This window comes from Tachyglossus aculeatus, chromosome 3 (genome assembly GCF_015852505.1).
Source record: "Tachyglossus aculeatus isolate mTacAcu1 chromosome 3, mTacAcu1.pri, whole genome shotgun sequence".
Lineage (NCBI taxonomy): Eukaryota > Metazoa > Chordata > Mammalia > Monotremata > Tachyglossidae > Tachyglossus > Tachyglossus aculeatus.
Window position 1 is genome coordinate 7,519,109 of NC_052068.1, and position 16,919 is coordinate 7,536,027.

At 46.6% G+C, this 16,919-nt stretch overlaps 1 protein-coding gene across 1 annotated transcript in view; it reads left to right on the forward strand.

The window, feature by feature from the left end:
- DPYSL4 (dihydropyrimidinase like 4) overlaps positions 1-16,919 on the forward strand; it is a 52,561-nt gene that overhangs the window by 29,214 nt on the left and 6,428 nt on the right. Inside the window, exons 9-12 of the mRNA XM_038744075.1 lie at positions 2,965-3,121; positions 7,654-7,795; positions 9,574-9,744; positions 13,885-14,064. Of these exons, the coding sequence (XP_038600003.1) occupies positions 2,965-3,121; positions 7,654-7,795; positions 9,574-9,744; positions 13,885-14,064 (650 nt within the window). The remainder of the gene's footprint in view (positions 1-2,964; positions 3,122-7,653; positions 7,796-9,573; positions 9,745-13,884; positions 14,065-16,919) is intronic.

Below are 16,919 nucleotides of genomic sequence, written 5' to 3' on the forward strand. Positions count from 1 at the left end.
TTGTATTTATTGAGCGCTTACTGTGTGCAGAGCACTGTACTAAGCGCTTGGGAAGTACAAATCATCATCATCATCATCAATCGTATTTATTGAGCACTTACTATGTGCAGAGCACTGTACTAAGCGCTTGGGAAGTACAAATTGGCAACACATAGAGACAGTCCCTACCCAACAGCGGGCTCACAGTCTAGAAGGGGGAGACAGAGAACAAAACCAAACGTACTAACAAAATAAAATAAATAGAATAGATATGTACAAGTAAGATAAATAAATAAATAAATAAATATAGTGATAAATATGTACAAACATATATACATATATACAGGATATATACATAGTGCTTAGTGTTCTGAGTTCTGGGTTGGATTGGAGCTGATCAGGTTAAACACAGGACCTGTCCCACTTGATGATGATGATGGTATTTGTTAACCGTTCACTATGTGCCAGGCACTGTTCTAAGTGCTAGGGTGGATATAAAGCAATCAGCTTGGACACAGTCCCTGTAATTCATTCATTCATTCATTCATTCATTCATTCATTGAATTGTATTTATTTAGTACTTACTGTGTTCAGAGCACTGTACTAACCTCTTGGAAAGTACAATTCGGCAACGGATAGAGACAGTCTCTACCCAAAAACGGGCTCACAATCTAGAAGAGGGAGACAGACAACAAAATAAAACAAGTAGACAGGCTCCAATAGCATCAGATGAGACTCACAGTCTTGATCCCCATTTTCCAGATGAGGTAACTGAGACCCAGAGAAGTGAAGTGTCTTGTCCAAAGTCACACAGCAGACAAATGATGGAGCCGGGATTATCATCATCAATCGTATTTATTGAGCGCTTACTGTGTGCAGAGCACTGTACTAAGCGCTTGGGAAGTACAAGTTGGCAACATATAGAGACAGTCCCTACCCAATAGTGGGCTCACAGTCTAAAAGGGGGAGACAGAGAACAAAACCAAACATATTAACAAAATAAAATAAATAGGATAGATATGTACAAGTAAAATAAATAAATAAATAAATAGAGTAATAAATATGTACAAACATATATGCATATATACAGGTGCTGTGGGGAAGGGAAGGAGGTAAGATGGGGGGATGGAGAGGGGGACGAGGGGGAGAGGAAGGAAGGGGCTCAATCTGGGAAGGACTCCTGGAGGAGGTGAGCTCTCAGTAGGGCCTTGAAGGGAGGAAGAGAGCTAGCTTGGCAGATGGGCAGAGGGAGGGCATTCCAGGCCAGGGGGATGACGTGGGCCGGGGTTCGACGGTGAGACGGGCGAGAACGAGGCACGGTGAGGAGATTAGCGGCAGAAGAGCGGAGGGTGCAGGCTGGGCTGTAGAAGGAGAGAAGGGAGGTGAGGTAGGAGGGGGCGAGGTGATGGACAGCCTTGAAGCCCAGGGTGAGGAGTTTCTGCCTGATGCGCAGATTGATCGGTAGCCACTGGAGATTTTTGAGGAGGGGAGTAACATGCCCAGAGCGTTTCTGGACAAAGACAATCCGGGCAGCAGCATGAAGTATGGATTGAGGTGGGGAGAGACACGAGGATGGGAGATCAGAGAGAAGGCTGATGCAGTAGTCCAGATGGGATAGGATGAGAGCTTGAATGAGCAGGGTAGCGGTATGGATGGAGAGAAAAGGGCGGATCTTGGCAATGTTGCGGAGCTGAGACCGGCAGGTTTTGGTGACGGCTTGGATGTGAGGGGTGAAGGATTAGATTAGAGGGATTAGAACCTAGGTCCTTCTGACTAAAGTGCCCCCTGCACTGTCCCAGAACCAGAACCAGTCAGTCAGTGGTATTGATTGAGCACTTACTGTGTGCCAAACATCGTACCAAGTTGTTGAGAGAGTCCAATAAAACAATAAACAGACACAATCCCTGCCCACACCAAGCTTTCCAGCACTGTTGTTGAACGAGGATGCCTTCAGCTCTCTCGCACCATCAAGAAGGGGCTAGACTGTGAGCCCGTTGTTGGGTAGGGATTGTCTCTATCTGTTGCCAAACTATACTTTCCAAGTGCTTAGTACAGTGATCTGCACACAGGAAGCGCTCAATAAATACGATTGAATGAATGAATGAATTAAAGAAGGGTAAGATTGAGCTGATTTTCAAGGTGTTGGGGCATGGTTTAGTGGATAGAGCACAGGCCTGGGAGTCAGAAGGTCATGAGTTCTAATCCCAGCTCTGTCACATAATAATAATAATAATAAAATGTTGGTATTTTTTAAGTGCTTACTATGTGCCAAGCACTAGGAGAAGCAGTGTGGCTAAATGGTAAGAGCACAGGCTTGGAAGTCAGAGGTCATGGGTTCAAATCCCAGCTCTTCCAATTGTCAGCTGTGTGACTTTGGGCAAGTCACTTAACTTCTCTATGCCTCAGTTACCTCATCTGTAAAAATGGGGATTAAGACTGTGAGTCCCACGTGGGACAACTTGATCACCTTGTATCCCCCCCAGCGCTTAGAACAGTGCTTTGCACATAGTAAGCACTTAACAAATGCCATCATTATTATACAAGGTATACAGGTTGTCCCACCTGGGACTCACAGACTTAATCCCCATTTTACAGTTGAGGTAACTGAGGAGAGATTCATTCCTTCATTCAATCGTATTTATTGAGCACTTACTGTGTGCAGAGTACTGTAGTAAGCGCTTGGTATGGGAAGTGACTTGCCCAAGGTCACACAGCTGACAAGTGGTGGAGTCAAGATTAGAACCCATGACCTCTGACTCCCAAGCCCATGCTCTTTCCACTAAGCCACGCGGCTTCTCACTTGTCTGCTGAGTGACACTGGGCAAGTCACTTTGCTTTTCTGGGCCTCACTTGCCTTATCTGTAAAATGGGGATGGAGACTGTGAGCCCCACATGGAAAAGGGACTGTATCCAACCCGATCTGCTTGGATTCCCCCCCAGCCCTTAATACAGTGCAAATGCCCTAATGATTATTTCTCTTTTTAGGTACCGTGGTGTTCGGCGAACCCATCACCGCCAGCCTTGGCACAGATGGGTCTCACTACTGGAATAAAAACTGGGCCAGAGCTGCAGCCTTGGTCACCTCTCCACCCATCAGTCCGGACCCGTCCACCCCAGACCACCTCACCTCCCTCCTGTCCTGGTAAAAAGCTGCCCCGGGCCTGGGGCTCACAGCCCTAATCATTTTGGTCTTTAATAAGCAGGGTATTTATTATGCACTGACTAGGTGCCAGGCACCATTCTAAACACTGGGGAGGATCCAAGCAAACTGGGTTGGACACAGTCCCTGTTCCACATGGGGTTCACAGTCTTCATCCCCATTTTACAGATGAAGAAACTGAGGCCCAGAGAAGTGAAATGACTCACCCCAGGTCCCACAGCAGACATGTGGCAGAGCCAGGATTAAGACCCATGACTTTCTAACTCCCAGGCCTGCGATCTATTCACCATGCCATGCTGCTTCTCTGCCCTGTGGCTCACTCATTTGTTCTAGGGGAAGGAAGTTAATAATAATAATAATCATCATCATCATCATTATCATCATCATCATCATTGTGGTATTCACTAAGCTTGAGAAGCAGCGTGACTCAATGGAAAGAGCACGGGCTTGGGAGTCAGAGGTCATGGGTTCAAATCCCGGCTCTGCCAATTGTCCGCTGTGTGACTTTGGGAAAGTCACTTAACTTCTCTGTGCCTCAGTTACCTCATCTGTAAAATGGGGATTAATACTGTGAGCCCCACGTGGGACAGCTTGATCACCTTGTATCCTCCCCAGTGCTTAGAACGGAGCTTTGCACATAGGAAGTGCTTAACAAATGCCATCATTATTATTATCATTACTTCCCTGCTTCCCAGAGAAACAGTGTGGCATAGTGGAAATGGCCCGGGCTTGGGAGCCAGAGGACATGGGTTCTAATCCGACTCCTCCTCTTGTCTGCCGTATGACCTCGGGCAAGTCACTTCACTTCTTTGTGCCTTAGTTACCACATCTGGAAAATGGGGATTAAGACTGAGCCTCATGTGAGACAATCTGATTACCTTGTGACTACCCCAGTGCTTCGAACAGTGCTTGGCACATAGTAAGCACTTGGCAAATGCCATTATTATTATTATTATTATTTATTCACTGATTGCCAGGCTCTATACTAAGCGCTGGGGTAGATACAAAAGCGTAGGGCTCACCTCTCACCTCCTTCTGGGTCTGAACAGCAAACAGACATGTATAGTGATACGGATCTCCTTTTATGTCACTTAATCAATGGTATTTATTGAGCACTTACCTTGTGCAGTGCACTGGGCTAAGTGCATGGGAGAGGACAAGACAACAGAGTTGGTAGAAATGATTCCTGCCCACAACGAGCTTGCAGTGTTGAGGGGGAAACAGACGTTAAAATAAACAAGAGATAGAAGAAGAAACAGAGTGTAAGGAGATGGACATAAGGGTTATGGGGCTGAGCATGGGGTCAATGTCAAGGGCTTAAGTAATATAGACTCCAGTGGTTAGGCGATGCAGAGGGGAAATAGGGTGGGGAAATGAAGGCTGAGGCAGGGAGTCCTGCTTGGAGGAGACAGGATTTTAGGAAAGCTTTGAAGGTGATGCAGAGGGAAGGGCAAATAGTCTGGGGAAATGAGGCGTTAGGGAAGCCTGCTTTATTCAATCTTATTTATTAAGTGCTTACTGTGTACAGAGCACTGTACTAAGCGCTTGGGAAAGAACAATACAGCAATGAACAGTAACAATCCCTGCCCACTAAGAGCTTACAGTCTAGAGCTGAACATTTACCATGTGCCAGGCACTGTTTTAAGCACTGAGGTAGACATGAGATAATCAGATTGGACACATTCCCTATAATAATAATGATAATAACGGCATTTATTAAGCTCTTACTATGTGCAAAGCACTGTTCTAAGCACTGGGGAGGTTACAAGGTGATCAGGTTGTCCCACGGGGAGCTCAAGTCTTCATCTTCATTTTACAGATGAGGTAACTGAGGCACAGAGAAGCTAAGTGACTTGCCCAAAGTCACACAGTACTTCCCAAGCGCTTGGTACAGTGCTCTGCACACAGTAAGCACTCAATAAATATGATTGCTCAATTGACAATTGGCAGAGCCGGGATTTGAACCCATGACCTCTGACTCCAAAGCCCGGGCACTTTCTACTGAACCACACTGCTTCTTACATAGGGTTCACAATCCCAGTTATTTCATCTGTAAAATGGGGATTGAGACTGTGATAATAATAATAATTATAATGATTATGGTATTTGTTAAGCCCTTACTATGTGCCAAGCACTGTTATAAGTGCTGGGGTACGTACAAGGTAATTGGGTTGTCCGACGTGGGGCTCACAGTCTTAATCCCCATTTTACAGATGAGGTAACTGAGGCACAGAGAAGTAAAGTGGCTTGCCCAAGTTCACACAGCAGACGAGTGGCAGAGGCAGGATTAGAACCATGTGCTCTGACTCCCATCTGACTCTGATGAGATGGAATTTTAAGAAGGCTTTGAAGGTGATGCAGTGGGAAGGGCAAAAAAGATGGGGAAATGAGGGGTTAGTCAGGAAAGACCGTTTGGACAAGATGGGATTTTAGTACGGCTTTGAAGGGTGGGAAAATGAGGGGTTAGTCAGGAAAGACTGCTTGGACAAGATGGGATTTTAGTAGGGCTTTGAAGGTGGGGAGAAACTAGAAAATTAAGGTTCCATTTATGCTCCAGGGCCAAATGCCAGGTCCTTTGAACTGGAAAGAGTTTGCTTAATCTCTTATCGGCCTTTGGGCTTTGGGTCCACCTGAAATTTCTTTTCTGGGTCCCGTCTCTCTTCCCTGTGGCATCTCCTCTTAGATTTCCCTTCCATGAGAAGTGACAGTTTTCTCACTTACCCTTCACGGTTAGTTGTGGTCTCCTTCTTCCATCCCCCATTGTTAAACTCTCTTTCCCCATGTTCCAGAGCTCAGAGCCCCTTGGCCCACTGCCAGGGGGAAGTTGAAAGAGGGGGAGGAAAAGATCCAAGAATCTGCCTCCTTCCCAACCCTATCAAATCACCTTCTGCAGCAGTAGTAATTGTAGTAGTATTCATTCAGTCAGTCAGTCAATTGTGTTTATTGAGCACTTACTGCGTGCAGAGCACTGTTCTGTTTGGGAGAGTGCAAGACAACAACAGACACATTCCCTGCCCATAACGAGCTCAAGATCTAGTGGGGGAGACAGACATTCATAAACATAAATAAGTAAATGAATAACTAAAGAAATTACAGATATATACATATGTGAGGCTGAGAGGGAGGTTGAATGAAGAGAACAAAGTCTGGGTGATGCAGAAGGGAGTGGGAGAAGAGGAGAGGAGGGTTTAGTCAGAGATATGCCTTCAATTAGGCTTTGAAGTGGGGGAGAGCAATTACCTGTCGGATATGGGGAGGGAGAGCATTCCAGGCCAGGGTCAGGATGTGGGTTGAGAAGTTGGAGGTGAGATAGACAAGATTGACGTACAGTGAGAAGGTTGGCTTTAGGGGAACAAAGTGTGCGCATTGGGTTGTAGTAGGAGAGTAGTGAGCTGAGGTAGGAGGGGGCAAGGGGATTGACTGCTTTAAAGCCAATGGTGAGGAGTTTCTTTTTGATGTGGAGGTGGATGGTCAACTACTGGAGGTTCTTGAGGAGTGAGGAAACGTGGTCTGAACGTTTCTGAAGGAAAATGATCCGGGTAACAGAGTGGAGTATGGACTAGAGTGGGGAGAGACAGGAGGCAGGGAGGTCAGCGAGGAGGCTGTTGCAATAATCAAGGAGAAGTATTTGGATTAATGTGGTAGCAGTTTGGATGGAGAGGAAGAGGCAGATTTTAGTGATGCTGTGAAGGTGGGACTGACCACATTTAGTGATGGCTTGACTATGTGGGTTGAATGAGAGAGAAGAGTCAGGGATAAAGCCAAGGTTTCAGGCTTGTGAGACAGGAAGGATGGTGGGGCCATCAACATGATTTCCTCATCACTCCTTGCACATGAAATTCAATTTTCTTTTCCCCAAATGCTTTCATAAGGCTCCTCTCACTTCTAGACTGTGAGCTCGTTGTTGGGTAGGGATTTGCTGAATTGTACTTTCCAAGCGTTTATGACAGTGCTCTGCACACAGTAAGTGCTTAGTAAATATGATTGAATGAATGAATGACTGAACATCCCTGATAGGGAGAGGCAAGCAGTATTATCCTGATTTTACAGAAGAGGCAACTGAGGCCCAGAGGGCTGAAGGAACTTCCTCGAGGCCACACAGCGGGGAGATTCCAGACGGGTCCACCTGGGCTTGGACGTAGAGTTATGTTCCATTCTGAACAGATATGGAATAAAGCAGGTCTGTTCAGAGTCTACACTGTCAGTGGGCTTGTTGGTCTCTGGACTGCGAGAGAGGAGAGAGGAAGTCCTGAAAGCCGGATTTTAGAAACCACCTCAGCCCAAACTGCATCCATCCTCAGGGATGGGGAGAACGGAATGGGAAGCAGAATGGACATCAACAATATTTCCCCAGCTCCCTCCCCAGTTATCCCCTGACACTGACATGTCAGTCAATCATATTCATTGGGTGATGTGCAGGACACCATGCTAAGCACTCGGGCAAGTACCATGTATCAATAAAGAGACACAGTCCCTGCCCACAGCGAGCTGACGGCCATTTCCATTTCCACCAGCGGTGATCTCCAAGTGTCTGGAAGTGCCCATTGCACATTCACCACAGCCCAGAAAGCCGTCGGGAAGGACAACTTCACCCTGATCCCAGAGGGGACAAATGGGATCGAAGAGAGGATGTCGATAATATGGGATAAATGTGTGGTATGTAGGGGTGGGGGCATCTAACAAGCATGGGGTAATAATTAAGAACTCAGTATGTCCCAGACTGAACTCCTTATCTTCCCTCCCAAACCCTGCCCTCTCCCTGACTTTCCCATCACTGTTGACGGCACTACCATCCTTCCCATCTCACAAGCCCGCAACCTTGGTGTCATCCTCGACTCTGCTCTCTCGTTCACCCCTCACATGATCTCCCATCCCCCTGTCTCTCCCCACTTCAGTCTATACTTCACGCTGCTGCCCGAATCATCTTTGTGCAGAAACACTCTGGGCATGTTACTCCCCTCCTCAAAAATCTCCAGTGGCTACCAGTCAACCTATGCTTCAGGCAAAAACTCCTCACTTTCGGCTTCAAGGCTCTCCATCACCTCGCCCCCTCCTACCTCACCTCCCTTCTTTCCTTCTCCAGTCCAGCCCGCCCCCTCCTCTCCTCTGTCGCTAGCCTCCTCACTGTACCTCGTTCTCGCCTGTCCCGCCTTGAACCCCGGCCCACATCCTCCCCCTGGCCTGGAATGCCCTCCCTCCGCACATCCTCCAAGCTAGCTCTCTTCCTCCCTTCAAAGCCCTACGGAGAGCTCACCTCCTCCAGGAGGCCGTCCCAGACTGAGCCCCCTCCTTCCTCTCCCCACCATCCCCCCGCCCTACTTCCTTCCCCTCCCCACAGCACCTGTATATATGTTTGTACAGATTTATTACTCTATTTTACTTGTACATATTTACTATTCTATTTATTTTATTTTGTGAATATGTTTTGTTTTGTTTTGTTGTCTGTCACCCCCTTCTAGACTGTGAGCCCATTGTTGGGTAGGGACTGTCTTTATATGTTGCCAACTTGTACTTCCCAAGCGCTTAGTACAGTGCTCTGCACACAGTAATAAGTGCCCAATAAATATGATTGAATGAATGAATTAAAGAACAATAATAGTGATTGTGGGATTTGTTAAGCACTTATTATGTGCCTGGCACTCTTCTAAGCACTGGGGTAGATACAAGCTAATGGGAGAGGATGCAGTTCCTGGCCCACATGGGGCTCACAGTCTTAACCCCCATTTTACAGGTGAGGGAACTGAGGCCCAGAGTGATTGTCTGGCCACCCCCTGACCAAGGAAATGGCAGGAGGGGATAGGTGGGGGGCGGTAATCGGAGGGAGAGAACCAGGTTGGCTTTGACCAATTTTGAAGGAAGAACCTTCCCTAATTTTTGCATCATATTTTAGCCAACCCCTTCATGGAAACCCATGTTCTTATGGTATTCATTAGGTGTTTACTATGTGCCAGACACAGTACTAAGCACTGGGGTAAGTACAAGCTAATCAAGTTGGACCCATTCTGTGACCCACATAGAGCTTAAAGTATTAATCCCCATTTTTTTGAGATAAGGTAACCAAGGCCCAGTGAAGAGAAGTAACTTGCTTAAAGTTACACAGCAGACAGGTGGCAGAGCCAGAATTAGAACCCAGCTCCTTCTGATTCCCAGGCCCAAGCTCTAGCCTCTTGGCCACGCTGCTTCTCCATGTTATAGTTGAGACAACTGTGTGGGACATGAGCTAGTGGGGAGTGTAAATAATTTGGAGCAAGTAGAGATAACAGGGGACCCTCTTATAATTCATTATTGGTTGGGGGATTATTTGAGCAGGTGCTGTTGAATGAATGAATGAATGACATCTAATCACCCCAGGAATCAGGAAATCTAAATTCCTCATTTTCAGTAGAAAGGACCATTGACTTTTTTGTTTCCATCTTTCTATCCTGGATTCCCAGGCCTCAGGGAAAATGGACGAGAATGACTTTGTTGCCGTGACCAGTACGAATGCAGCCAAGATCTTCAATTTCTACCCGAGGAAGGGCCGGATAGCAGTGGGGTCCGATGCCGATCTGGTTATATGGAACCCAAAAGTCACAAAAATCATCACTGCCAAAAGCCACAGTCTGGTAAGAACACTTTTCAAGTTTCCATCGGGTGCTTTGTTCTTCGTGATTGGACTCCTCTAGCCAGAGAGAGAGAGAGAGAGAGAGAGATGTGTGTTAATTGCACTTTAATTTTATTTTGGGGATCCCACCCTCAAACTTCAAATCCCACCAATCTACACCCCTGACCACTTTTAAAACCCTCCTAAATTGCAGAGTGGTTAGTATGTTTTCCCTTTTGTTCCAGTTGCATCTATCCTGTCTGAATCTTCCCCATTAGTCTGAAAGTCTCCTAAGGGCAGGGACCTTAGCTCCAACTTTTATTTATAACACTTCCGCGTGCCCAGCACAGTCAGCTCCTTGTAATGGACGTTGAAGAAATTTAGGGATGTTCTTCTTACCGCATGCAATTGTCTGGATACAACAAGCTGTTGCTAAGACATAATAATGATAATAATGATGGCATTGTTAAGTGTTTATTATGTGCTACACACTGTTCTAAGCGCTGGGGTAGATACAAGGTAATCAGGTTGTCCCAAGTGGGGCTCACAGGCTTCATCCCCATTTTACAGATAAGGTAACTGAGACACAGAGAAGTGAAGTGACTTGCCCAAAGTCACACAGCTGACAAGCGGCAGAGGCAGGATTAGACCCATGATCTCTGACTCCCAAGCCTTTGCTCTTTCCACTAAGCCACACTGCTTCTCTGGGGAAGCATGGGGAAAGGACAACAAAAATCAAGGAAACTGCTCTTGCCGGTCATCAAGGAGCCTACCATCTACAGGGAGACAGACACAAATGATTAACAAATAGTAGGGGAGGAAGGACAGAGGAATAACAACTAAAACAAAAGAACAAAGGACTAATTATAATAAATAATAAATAATAACAGCAAGGGTAGAGAATAAAGCAGTAGTGAGTGTTGAAGGCCTTTCTCAGGATGGCACCTGAAGAGTTTCCAGTATTTTACCACTCTCGGCTCTGGGAAGAAGAGTCAAGCAGAGGCATTCCCATTCCATTCCTAGCTTGGGCAGTGGCTAGCGAGTGGCAGGCAATCTGCTACAGGTCAAAATCCACCTGTGCTGGGCAGTGGTGGCCCAGGAGAGAGTCGAGGATGGAGACTTGAGTTGACTGCATGGAAAGTGGCAGTGGTAAGCCACTTCCAGATTTTTACCAAGGAAACTCTAGGGATCCAGTACCAAAACGATTGTAGAAGGAGAGTGGGGCATTCTGGAGTAGCTATCGGTCAGAGACGACTCGACAGCTGAAGACAAGATAAGACGAGTGTGGATGAAAATAACTGGTATTTGTTAAGTGCTTACTATGTGCCAGGCACTGTATTAAGTGCTAGAGTAAGATAATAATAATGATAATGATGGCATTTGTTAAGCACTTACTATGTGCAAAGCACTGTTCTAAGCACTGGGGGGATACTAGGTGATCAGGTTGTCCCACGAGGGGCTCACAGTCTTAATCCCCATTTTCCAGATGAGGGAACTGGGGACCAGAGAAGTGAAGTGACTTGCCCAAAGTCACACAGCTGACAAGTGGAGGAAGTGGGATTAGAACCCATGACCTTTGGCTCCCAAGCCCGGGCTCTTTCCATTGAGCCACGCTGCTCCTAGGTAATCAGGCTGGACACAATCCATGTGCCCCATGGGGCTAAAAGTCTCAATCCCTAGTTTCCAGATGAGGTAACTGAGGCCCAGAGAAGTGAAGTGGCTTGCCCAAGATCACACAGCAGACAAATGGCTGGGCAGGGATTAGAACCCAGGTCCTTCTGATTCCCAAGCCTGTGCTGTACCCTCTAGGCTATGCTGCCTCTCTAGAAGTTTTAAGGGCAGTTGATGGACTGACATGACAGGAACGGATGGGGTTTTAGGAGGGCTTTGAAGATCAATCAGTGGTATTTACTGAGCACTTACTATGTGCAGAGCACTGCCCTAATGCTTGATGATGATGATGATGATGATGGCATTTATTAAGGGCTTATTATGTGCCAAGCGCTATTCTAAGCACTGGGGGAGATACAAGGAAATCAGGTTGTCCCACATGGGGCTCACAGTCTTCATCCCCATTTTACAAATGAGGTAACTGAGGCACAGAGAAGTGAAGTGACTTGCCCAAAGTCATCCAGCAGACGACTGGTGGAGCTGGGATTAGAACCCATGACCTTTGACTCCCAAGGCCGGACTTTTGCCACTAAGCCACGCTGCTTCTCCAGCTTGGGAGAGGGCAATAGAACAGAGTTTGCAGACACGTTTCCTGTCCATCACAAGCTTCCCTGGAGAGAGCCTGGAGGAATGGATTGAATCACTGCAGCCCTCTAGTCCCTAAGGTGCTTGTGGGCAGGGACCATGTCTACCATCTCTATGGTATTGGACTCTCCCAGGCGCTCTGCACACGGTAAGTACTCAGTAAATACCACTAATTGATTGGCGTGAGGGACAATGAAAGGGGATTGTAGACAGATCAATCATTGATATTTGAGTGCTTCCTGATTGCAGAACCCTGTACTAAGTGCTTGGGAGAAAACAAAAGAGCAAAAATTAGCATGGCCTAGTGGCAAGAGCACAGTCTTTGGAGTCAGAGAGCTGTGGGTCCTAATCCGAGCTCCACCGCTCGTCTGCAAGTCATTTAACTTCTCTGGGCCTCAGTTCCCTCATCTGTAAAATGGGGATTAAGACCGTGAGCTCCACATGGGACAGGGATTATGTCTAATCTGATTACCTTGCATCTAACCTTCTATTTATCTCAGCAATTAGAACAGTGTTTGGCACATAGTAAGTGCTTAGCAAACACCATAATTATTGTTTTTATTCATTCATTCAACTCTATTTATTGAGCGCTTACTGTTTGCAAAGCACTGTACTAAGCACTTGGGAGAGTACACTACAATAGAGTTAGCAGACACATTCCCTGCCCTCAATGAGTTCAAAGTCTATGGGGGGAGATGGCTATCAATAAAAATAAATGAAATGACAGATGTGAATATAAGTGCTGTGGGGCTGGGATGCAGGGAGAACAAAGGGAGCAAGTCAAGGTGACACAGAAGGGAGTGTCTACATGTTTTGTTTTGTTGTCTGTCTCCCTCTTCTAGACTGTGAGCCCATTGTTGGGTAGGGATTGTCTCTATCTGTTGCCTAATTGTACTTCCCAAGTGCTTAGTACAGTACTCTGCACACAGTAAGCGCTCAATAAATACGATTGAATGAATGAGTGGGAGATGAGGAAAACTGGGGCTTAGGGAAGGTCTCTTGGAGGGGATGGGCCTTTAGTAAGGCTTTAAAAGGTGGGGGAGAATAATCGTCTGTCGGATATGAGGAGGGAGGGCATTCCAGGCCAGAGGCAGGATGTGAACAAGGGTGAGTTAGGCGAAATGGAGGCACAGTGAGAAGGTTGGCATTAGAGGAGTAAAGTGTGCGTGCCGGGTTTTGACGCCTGGGAGAGTGCAATAGAGGAAGTTGACGTGATCCCTGCCCTGAAAATGCTCACTGTCAAGTGACAGTTAGGATTAGTGCTAACCTAATGCCAACACAACGATAACCTTCTCACTGTACCTTTATGTAGTCTATCTCACAGCCAACCTCTTACCCACATCCTGCCTCTGGCCTGGAATGTCCTCCCTCCTCATATCAGACAGATAATTGCTCTCCCCCACTTCAAAGTCTTATTGAAGGCCCATCTCCTCCAAGAAGCCTTCCCTGACTAAGCCCTCCTCTCCTTGTCTTCCACTCTCTTCTGCGTCACTCTGACTTGCTCCCTTCATTCCTCCTCCCTCTCAGCCCCACGGCACACATGTATAAATCCATTATGTAGTTATTTATGTAGAATAATGTCTATCTTCCCCTCTAGACTGTGAGCTCATCGTGGGCAGGGAAATTGTCTGTTATTGGATTGTCCTCTCCCAAGTGCTCAGTACAGTACTTTGCACACATTAAACTCTCAATAAGTACTATTGATTGATTAATTAATTAGTCAGTGTGTCTTAGTAGAAACAATAATAATTATGGTATTTCTTAGGTGCTTACTATGTGCCAAGCACTGTTCTAAGTGTATTTAATGCATAGGAGGAGGTTCTGGTGATGCATCAGGCTCTGAGATGGGGAAGAATTGATGAGTCGAACACTGAGGTGAATAGTTGTCTTGCCCCTTCTTTTCCAGAACGTGGAGTACAATATTTTCGAGGGGCTGGAGTGTCGGGGGGCCCCCACCGCCGTCATAAGTCAGGGAAAAGTGGTTCTGGAGGACGGGAATCTCTCCGTCACCCCCGGCTCCGGACGCTTCATCCCCAGGAAAACGTTCCCGGACTTTGTTTACAAAAGGATAAAGGCAAGGAACAGGGTAAGCATCCCAGGTCCTCCATGAGGGGATTCAAGCCCGTGACATGGGCTTCTAGACCTGTTTCATCTGTTGGATTGGACACCCTGGGAAATGAAGGGGGGCACTGGGGGAGGTGGGGTGGGGTGTGTGTGTGTATGTGTGTGTGTGTGTGTGTGTACACACTTGTGGGTTCATCAGTGGAAACACAGGGACATTGGAAGGCTCAGAAATTTCTGCAGGGACTCTTCAGCATTAAACAATAAAGGAATGGTTTAAGCACTCACTATGTGCTAAACGCTAGGCCTGATACAAGAAAAATCAGAGAAGCAGTGTGGCCTAGCAGAAAGAGCACAGGCCTGGGAGCTAGGGGACCCAGTTTCAAATCCTGGCTCGGCAGTTTGCCTGCTGGTTATCCTGGGCAAGTCACTTTACTTCACTGGGCCTCAGTAGCCTCATAATAGTAGTAATAATGATCACATTTATTAAGCCCTTACTATGTGCAAAGCACTGTTCTAAGCGCTGGGGAGGTTACAAGGTGATCAGGTTGTCCCATGGGAGGCTCACAGTCTTAATCCCCATTTTACAGATAGGTAACTGAGGTACAGAGAAGTTAAGTAATTTGCCCAAAGTCACACAGCTGACAATTGGTGGAGCAGGGATTTGAACGCCTACCCTTTGACTCCAGAGCCCGTGCTCTTTCCACTGAGCCACGCTGCTTCTCCAATCTAGAAAATGGGGATTCGGGAGACTTGGTCTCCCTCCTGCTTAGTCTGTGTTCCCTCTAGACTGTAAGCTTGTTGTGAGCAGAGAATGTGTCCGTTATCTTGTTATATTGTACTCTCCCAAGTGCTTAGTACAGTGCTCTGCACAAACCAAGTGCTCAATAGATACAACTGACTGACTGACTGAGTCCCATGGGGGACAGGGACTAAATCTGGCCTGAATCTGAGCTCCATGTGGGAAGGGAACCTGTATGCCAACTCTGTTTGATTGGACTCTCCCAAGCGTTTAGTACAGCCCTCTCTACACAGTACATGTTCAATAAATACCATTAATTTATTGATTTATTGAACAGGTCAGACACAGTCCCTATCCCTTGATTGATTATCTTGTATCTGATCCTGCTCTTAGAATAGTGTTTGACAGTCATTCAATCAAGGCCATTTCTTCAATAAGGACACAAAACACTGTACTAAGTGCTTAGGAGAGGACAGTACCACAGAGCTGATAATCAGTCAGTCAATCGGATTTATTGAGCGCTTACTCTGTGCTGAGCACTATACTAAGTGCTTGGAAGAGTACAATATAAAAATATAACAGAAACATTCTCCTCCTACAACGAGTTTACAGACCAGAGGAGGAGACATACATTAATAGAAATAAATAAATGAAAGATATGGACATAAGTGCTGTGGGGCTGGAAGGGCGGGGATGAATAAAAGCTCCCTGTCCACAGGGAGACTTGATAATTGTCGTGGGCTCACGGGAGATAATCGAGAGTGGAGACTCAAGTTGACTGTGCGGAAGGAGGCAATGGTAAACCAATTCTGGATTTTTACCCAGAAAACATGTAGATCCACTACCAGAATGATTGCAGGCGGAGAGCAGGTCGTTCTGGGAGAGATGTGTCCGTGGCGTCACTATGGGTCAGAGACGACTTGACGGCATAAGACAAGACCAAAGTCATCAGCTAGGATGCAGTCCCCGGCCCACTCTGGGCTGCCATTCTCTGAGGGAAGGAGTGAAGCCCCTTGAGAAACATGTCTGAGGTCACCCAGCGGACTGGGGTGACCCCCTCCCCACCACCCCATTCCCTCAGCAAAATAATCATGATAATGACATTTGTTAAGCGCTTCCTCTGTGCCAGACACTGTTCTAAGCGCTATAATGGATACACGCAAATCAGGCTGGACACTGTTCCTATCCCATGTGGGACTCACAGTCTTAATCCCTGTTTTACAGATGAGGGAACAGAGGCAGAGACAAGTGAAGTGACTTGTCCAAGGTCACACCGAGGACAAGTGGCTAAGTCAGGATTAGAACCCATGATCTTCTAACTCCCAGACCCATGATCTATGCACTACGCTGTGCTGTTTCTCTAGTCAAGAAAGTGTAAAAATTTTGGGCGGAAACATTCTCAGTTGAGGCGGCAAAATCTTCTTCAGTGCTGGCTGTCGCTTATGTTACTTCCAAAATTCTTTCTCGTTCCTCAGACTGTCCCAAGATTAGAGTTAGAATGTACAACAAGGAAAGCATAGCAGAGCATCAGAGCTCCTTATCTCCCCCATGCCAGGGTTGTGTTAAGCGGTCAGGCAGGAGGGGAGGTGTTTTTTGAGAGGGAGGCCCTGTCTTTGGCTTGAGAAAGGGTCATTCTGGGGCCTGAACTCAACCTGACTTTGTTATTGCAGTCAGATGAATTACCCTGAGTCGTGCCTTATCCCAATTTCAGTCATAATAAAGTAGGCCTGGCTCCTCTGCTGAGAGAAAACAAGACCTCAGCCTTGTCTAATCATCAGTCTCCAATAGCCAGCTGTGAGTTTCGGGCCTCCCTAATTGGTCCCAAGAGCCATCTGGGTTACGATAGGCACGATTGGACCTGAACCCTGATTTCTATCCTTCAGAGAGTCTGAACGTCAACCCCAAGTTTGTGATTTTCCATGCGGAATTCAATGTCAGCCCTGCTACTCAGAGATAACCTTTAACCCAGAGTCCAAAGAAAGGATCTCTTCAGAAAAATCCTCTAGGCAGAAGGAGAAACTTTCAGTTCCTCAGGGTGAATTATTTTGCTAATTTGGTGTACATATGCTCCAATCATTATGTGCATGGTTTCTGAGACTGAAGATTACAATGCACTGGTTATTTCCTCTCCAAAAGAC